The sequence below is a fragment of the Charadrius vociferus genome, unplaced genomic scaffold (assembly GCF_000708025.1).
Source record: "Charadrius vociferus isolate BGI_N301 unplaced genomic scaffold, ASM70802v2 scaffold93, whole genome shotgun sequence".
Lineage (NCBI taxonomy): Eukaryota > Metazoa > Chordata > Aves > Charadriiformes > Charadriidae > Charadrius > Charadrius vociferus.
This window is the reverse complement of record NW_009647838.1, coordinates 748,468-755,857: the sequence shown is the minus strand read 5'-3', so window position 1 is coordinate 755,857 and position 7,390 is coordinate 748,468. Positions and strand designations below refer to the sequence as shown.

The 7,390-nt window shown below is 41.9% G+C and overlaps 1 protein-coding gene across 1 annotated transcript in view; it reads left to right on the top strand.

The window, feature by feature from the left end:
- The window catches only part of FLT1 (fms-related tyrosine kinase 1), a 95,575-nt gene that overhangs the window by 53,582 nt on the left and 34,603 nt on the right, over window positions 1–7,390 (top strand). Inside the window, 2 exon segments of the mRNA XM_009882830.1 lie at window positions 123–413; window positions 5,533–5,679. Of these exon segments, the coding sequence (XP_009881132.1) occupies window positions 123–413; window positions 5,533–5,679 (438 nt within the window).

The window sequence follows — 7,390 nt, the reverse complement described above, 5'->3', positions numbered from 1 at the left end:
CAGCAGGAAGACAACGACATTGATTAGTTCAAAGGCTTCCTGATAAAGGGGAAAATATATGCCGTGTTAATTTTGGCTCGTTCATTTCGTATAAACTAAAAAGTGTTCTTGATTTTTGACAGATGTACCGAGTGGATTCCATATTAGTTTGGAAAAAACGCCCATTGAAGGAGAGAATTTGGTCTTGTCCTGTTCGGCCAACAAATTCCTGTACAAAGACATTGCTTGGATTTTACCGAGGACAGTCAACAATCAAACGAAAGCAAAAAGGTCTCTCAACAGGGATTACTCCATCACCCTCACTCTGACCATCAAGAACGTTTCCCTGGCACACTCGGGCACCTATGCCTGCCGAGCAAGGAACATATACACGGGGAAAGAAGTGCTTCAAAAGAAAGACGTTACAATCAGAGGTGAGCACTGCAACAAAAAGGCTGTTTACTCTCGGATCCTCAAATATAAAAGCACAAGGAATGATTGTACAACACAAAGCAATGTAAAACATTAAAGGACTCATTAAACAGTAACAGGTGTCTCATATCATCTTGATTTTTTATTACTGTTGCTACCTTTCAGGCCCTGAGGTGGTGCACATTCCCCCATGGGTTGGACGTAGGAGGAATAGCAAACAAAATCGTAACGCGTGAGCTTCCAGTTGAGTTCAGACGGGTGTTTTCTGCTTTGACAAGGCACGTGGAAGCTGGGGTTTGGAAGATCCCCTGTGCTACATTTTGCATGTTGTTATTTTTTCTCTTGCGGTGTCCTACTGAACAATAAGGAAAACTTTGGATCAATCTTTTCTTCCACTTTGATATCGGCCTCGTCAAAACTGTCAAAGCTGAATAAACTGATAAACTTTAAAAACTGCTGTTTTCAGTCAACAATGGACATTTAATAAGTTAACTTGAATGTGCAGAATGAGCACAATTCAGTTTGAGATTGACTGGACTATATATTTTTTATTTTAATCTGATCTTTGTGGACTTATAAATATTACCTGCTGAGCAAGTTCTAATGCTTATTTATTTGAAATTATTTTCTACACTAAAGTACATTAATCTTAAAAAGTATCTTCTAAAGGAAGTATGCAGGGAAGAAATAAAATTGTTGATATAATGCACAGACCTATCATATCATTTATAATAATGATGATTTTAAAACTGACAGACGTGAACTGTGTTTCTCCAAATAAATCCAGGTAGACTTCCAGTTGCTGTGTTGGTCAATTTTTAAAGTCAGTTCTGCACTAATGTAAAAAGCTACTGATGTAGGTGTGAGTTTTGCTCCTGGCCTGAAGATACAGGAATTTGTAATGCTGTAATTATTTTATTAAATGAGAAATATTACACTAACATGACTGACAAGGTTGCAGCCAGCACAGTGAGTTGTTTAATACGTTTTTAAAAATATAAATTCAAAATTAAAGCCATTAAAAATATTCATTGCTTTTGGTATGCAAATGACAATTGGATTTATTATGGGGATTAAGAATCAGTCAAACTGCTGAAGGAGAATTAAGGGCAACCTAAAACTTCCTTGTGAGAGTTTCCCCTTTTTCTTCCTTCGTCATGATTTTGCTATGAGATGTTTCTGTGTATTATAAATTCTGTATAAGGAAGAAGTTACTATTTTTAATAGATCTGATAACTTTATTTTTTTACAATACATAGCTTTTATTATTTTTGGTTACATTTATGATTGATCATTTATATAGCATTTACATAAGCCATAACAAAACAGACCGTAGTGACCGAAATAGCTACAGCAAAGGAACAAAGTGGCTGTGCTTTTAAAATAGAGGGTGACAACATGACAGTTTCTTGCGCTTGGGAACTCACCAGAGTATTTCCTCCTTTAGGTATCGAGACTGTGTCCCACGGCTAAACTTGTCTTTCACGTGGGAATTGCTTTTGTCAAGTGTGAAAGGGTAAACAATAGCATTTCCCCATAATGCCAGTTTCATGGAGCCTAAAATGCTTAGAAAACAATTGATAACCTGGAAGTTGTCAGAGTAAAGAAAAGAATAATCATTTATATCTTGAAATGTCACCTATAGCCTCGTTGTATACAGTAGCTCTTTTGTTCATTATTAGTGTGATGGCTTCCAGAAACAATGTGCTCTTGCAAAGGACCTGGGTCTCTTTTTTTCTAAAATATGCCTAAAAAGCAAGTGAAATCATTGGTGACTGCTTAAAAACGGGGCAAGTACGCTCTTTAGCATTTGCAAGTCTTCAAAAGAATTACCACACAGAATCCCCTTTTTTACGAGGCTGTTTTATAAGAAGACATTTGATGGCAAGGTGGGTGGTGATGACAGGACGTTATGAATTTTCCATGGCCTTGGGAGCCAGAGCATGATGACTTGTAGCAGCCAGTTGCCAGGCAATATGAGTTTGGGTCAAAAAAAAAAAAAAAAAAAAAAAAGAGAGATGTGGCGATTAGACTGTTCCTCTGTGAAATTGTTGTGAATTGCCGTGATGTGTATCACTGCTGGGTGGACGTCCTGCCAGCCTGGTCCTGACAAGTGCTCGGAGGGCCAAGCTGTGCAAGGATGTTGTAACATCCCGATGTGGTTGTCCGTGTTGGGAGGCACAGAGAAACCTCACTGGAAACGTTTGAGGAAAGCAGTTCTTGGGGGCCAGATAAAAACTACTGATGTCACTTTTGATGTCCTCAGATGACTGGATAATCTCATTGGTTTGGGGAGTTTCTCTGCCTTCTGTTGTGTAATATATTATTTAGGGAGAAAGGTGTGAATTATATTTCTTAAAATTTTTTTTTTTTTAAGTGTTAAAATTAAAGCTTGTATTTATATTTTTGTACTGATTAATAAAAATACGTGAACAGACAACATAATCATAACAAAGGGCAAAAATGGACAGAATGCAAAAGTATACCCCCAAACCGAACAAATTGTAATGTTTTCCCCTTGTTTGCCATTGTTTGCTTTTGGAAATGCAAATTTTCCCTCCTTACCTCCCCAAGACGGCTGAGTGCTCTGACACCAGTGTCCCCTTATCCCCTCTGTGATCCCCTCTATCTCGCTCCCCTGGGCCAAACTCTGCCTACAATGAAGTTCCTCGGGGTCACTGAGAGCAGAGTTTGGCCTGGCAAGGCAGCGCTTGCGGGCAGGCACGAGGGCTGGGGATGATGCTGGGGGGCTGCCCTGGGCGCCGAGCCCTGCGTTGTGCATGCTGGTGGCCAGGGCAGCCCCTCGGCTTTGAGGTGAGCGGAACGTGGTGTCGGAAACTTCCCTCCCCCCTCCTTGGCTTTACTGCAAAAATGAACGGGAGAAAATGGGGGGGGGGTTGCAAAAGAGAATAATTCTCAGGTTGACCAAGTCCTTGAAAAACCAGCTGCTTGCAGCAGAGAAATTATTGGAAGTATGTGAATGGTGACTTAAGTTTCGAGCAAAAAAAAAATTTCTTAATATGAAAACCCATCTTTAGTGTATGGCTATAAAAAAAATTAAAATTAATCACAAATAACTCACAGAACGTGTGACTTGCCTTTGTTGTGTCATCTTGTCCGCCTTCATTTTGATATCTGGGCTGGGGTGTCCATCAGGGACCGCTGATAAATGTGAACCGGGGAGCAGCGTGGGTATGTGGATGTGTGTCAGATGGTGCCTGTTCATAGACAGAATGTGTTGTGAAAAATTATAACTGTGTAAAAATTGAGGTGAGATATCAATGAGAAGAGGGCAGTCTTGTCTGTGAGGCAAATATTGTTGACCGTGTCATTGTGTAGGTATTTGATGAAGATTTTACTTTACAGCCTGTCTTACGAGCGTTACTGTTTGGGAAGAGAGAACAGATTGTCTGCTACGCTGTAAACAAAAAATAGCATTGCCTGTGGAAGTTACACACTTGCAGCTCAGAAAAGCCCAAACTGGTCATTGCAGGGTCATGACTGTGTGGGAATTAATTTCAAGGGGTAAGAGCACAGCAAAGATAGCCTACTCTTAGTACGACGGGGTTCATGCACACTGCATAAGCTGGTGGTGCCTAGGTGCTTAATTTTTCTGAAGAGTTTTTATGTACAGCTGGTAACAGAATAATTGTGAAGATGGAAATGTCTGATAGTTGGCTTTTCTGAAAGACTAGAGTATAATTTTCCAAACACAGAGTGTCAGAAATTCAGCTGATATTATACTTGGACTTGCTGTATTGGTATCTACTGCAATACAAAAGAAAATATATGCAAAGGGTTGGGTTTTGTCTTGTTTTATTTTGGTTTATTTCATATTTTGTAATGCGTGTCTTCCTATGTTAGTAACTGCTGGTCCTGGCAGCATCATTGAAGGGAAAGATTGCAAATAATGAGTTCTTGCAAGACTGGGGAATTCAAGGGAATCTGCAGAGCATTTGCATCTGTGGGATTGCTCAGGAGCTCCCCGGATTCTCCATCACTACTTTGAAGGGACCAAAATACCAAACAGGATCATGTGAGAGTTGCAAATGTGATAGAAAGATGTTGCCATATAATGTGTATAAACACTGCAAATATCTTGATCTTTGTCAGAACAGCTTTCGGCTCAGTACAAAATGGAGGAAACAGTGGCAAAGGGTTGAAATGAGCATGAGAAAGATTTGTTGTTTTGCTTCTTTCAAGGATGACTTTAACATGATGTTTATAGAGTGTTTTTGAAATGCCCTTCTGGGAGGAGAAGCAGAACAGATGAGATGTGCTTCCAATTCTCATTGTCACTGACTGTCATGGAAATGTGTTTTATGACATTGCGTTCGTACAAATTTCAGTAGATAAAAGTAAAACAGGAGTGGTGTTGCTATGCTGCGTGGCTTGCTAGCACTCGTCTTTGGCCCCTGCCATCAGGGTTTCCAGTGTCTGTGTGCTTCTGGAGGACACGGGCACATTCCTCACCAATGCAGTTTTGCCAGGGGGTGTGTGGTGTGGTTTGGCCAGGCCTTGTTGCGTTCAGCAAAATATGTGAAACGCAAAAGTGGAAGAATTTATGAAGATTTTGGGAAATGTAACACAATGCTTTTGTGCTTATGGTTTCTGGTTTTAGATTATGTGAGTTTACTGAATACGATTCGTAACTGTACCCTTTAAAGTAAGTAAATTATAAAAGTCACGTTTGTGAGTAGCGTTGTGTACAGCGTGGGGCTATCAGTGATGTAAAGATACTCCACTATGAGGGTGTCCTGCTAATTGTTAAAAACTTTGGTGTCACAGTTTGTTTCTCCTGATTATGCCAAACGCTGAGCTTTCATAGAAACTTGTTGCTTTTCATAAACAAATGTGGTTGGTAATGGAACTGAGGAAATCTTTTAAACAATGTCATCACTGGGTCTTCATTGGTCATCATAACCTGCTATTGCTGAGTAACAAAAGTTCTCTGCACACACCAAACGCTCTTAAGCAAACTGGAACAGTAAATAAAATCCATGAACAATTAACTTGGTAGAGTGGCCACAGCTGTTTACATCAGTAAAATGCTGGTAGGGAAGATAATTAAACCCCCACAGTTACAGGAATATAAAATGGAGGTGTTGTTTTGTCTTGTAGCTCAAGAGGCACCAGCCCTCCTGCGGCACCTTATGGATCAGACAGTGAACACCAGTAACTCGGCCATGCTGGAGTGCCAGGTTCGTGGCATCCCCGAGCCCCAGATATCCTGGTTTAAAAACCATGAGGAAATACAGCAAGAATCAGGTGAGAGCTCGGTGTACTCGCCTACCTTTTACAGCCTTTTTATTGTGCCCTGTCTGCCTGAGGTAGCCATTTGCAGAGTCTTTGGCATCGGTGGTACCCAGATGTAAGGAAGGAGGGTTGCCCGGGCATTACAGGCAGGCAGCAGCACGGGTGCCCTGGGTTATTCTGTCTCGCTCCAAAACCAGCCAGGCTGGAGGTGTGGGCACAACAGACCTCTATGGAGTCAGCGGGAAAATATAGCTCTCAATGTGGATCTCAGAAGGGTCATCTCCAGGAGAAAATATTTCTCTCCATTTACTATAGAGGGAGCCTAAGGATCAGGTGTCTTGGCCAGCGTGTAGCTGGGCAGGAGGGAACCAAGCTTGGGTGATGTGCGTAGGAGTACCAGGGGGAGTCTGGGGTTAAGTGTGCAAAGTCTGTTCTTTATTCACAACCTAGCCACCAGATGAATTCTGTATCTGGAGTCTCCAAAACCAAAATACATCTGCTGGCAGCAGAGGAATCCAGGTCTCACAGAGCAGAAAGGAACAGTTTCCCAGGTGGCGTGCTGCAGCTACAGGAAATCTCTGGGAGATGTTTACTGCCATACCCAGAATGTGGCTTCAAAGATCAGCTGAAGCTACATGTCCAGTTCTGCTGGCACAGGGGTCACGGAAGTGCTCCTTGGAGATTTCAGATCATCTGAAAGATCTCAGGATCATTCAGACGAATGATGAGGGAAAAGGCAAAACCTTTCTTATGGGAATTCATCCACGTTCAGATCAGAAGCACACAATGAGCTAATGTTACAGGCTCAACAAAAATGTTCAAGGAGGTTTGGTCTGTAGGAACTTGAATCGTAAGTGTAGTCTTCAATAACAACGTTTTATAAAGTTTGTGTTTAAGGTTCTGTCCTGCGTTGTTGGAAATTACTATAACATGAATAAAGACAACGTGGAATAACTCTGAGGATTTCTCAAAGTGATTTATAAGCGCTTGCAGACTTGCAGCAAAGGCGGTAAACTTAATTTAGAGCCAGATTCCACGAAGCTTTACAGTGACCACATGGTTGTAATGTGTGTTATTAACATCATCTTGTAAAATGAGTGCCATGTGTCTAACTTGGGTGTAACGCAACACATAAGGTTAGCAGTCAGGAAGATGTCTCTAGAGACTAGGTCAGAGCACTTTAGTTAGGTGCCTGAAATAGATGGTGGGAACAGTACATTTTGATGGGACAGTAGTTCTGATGGAGCCAAACGCACAAGTGTGCACTTGACTTAACATTTCCTGGCTATACAGTGCCTGAAAGGCAGTCCTGAGGCCAAATCTGCTCCCTGCCTCTTCCCCGCTTGCTGGAGTATAGCCCAGGCTGGCTTCTGGGTTGACCCAGCTGGAATATACGAGGTGTTGAAAACTTCAGATAACTCCTGTGTCTTAGGGTACACCTCATGGGACCTCTCATTGCACTAGCTGGGGTCCTTCCGCGAAGGGGCCCATTGTCCCATACCACATGGGCAAGTGAGATTTGGAGTGAGTCTGCTGCCCATAAGGCCAGTGTGGATGCGCAGAGCTGGTTCTTGGAAGTGCTCTAAGCTCGAGCTGCTTCTGGTGCCATGCCTGGAAGCGCAGTGGTTAAGTAATCAGACCACCCATTTTCCAAAAGTTGGAGACATGCTGAAGAACTCACTTGCATGAAAGTCTAGGCAGAGTGCTGATCAATATACACAAC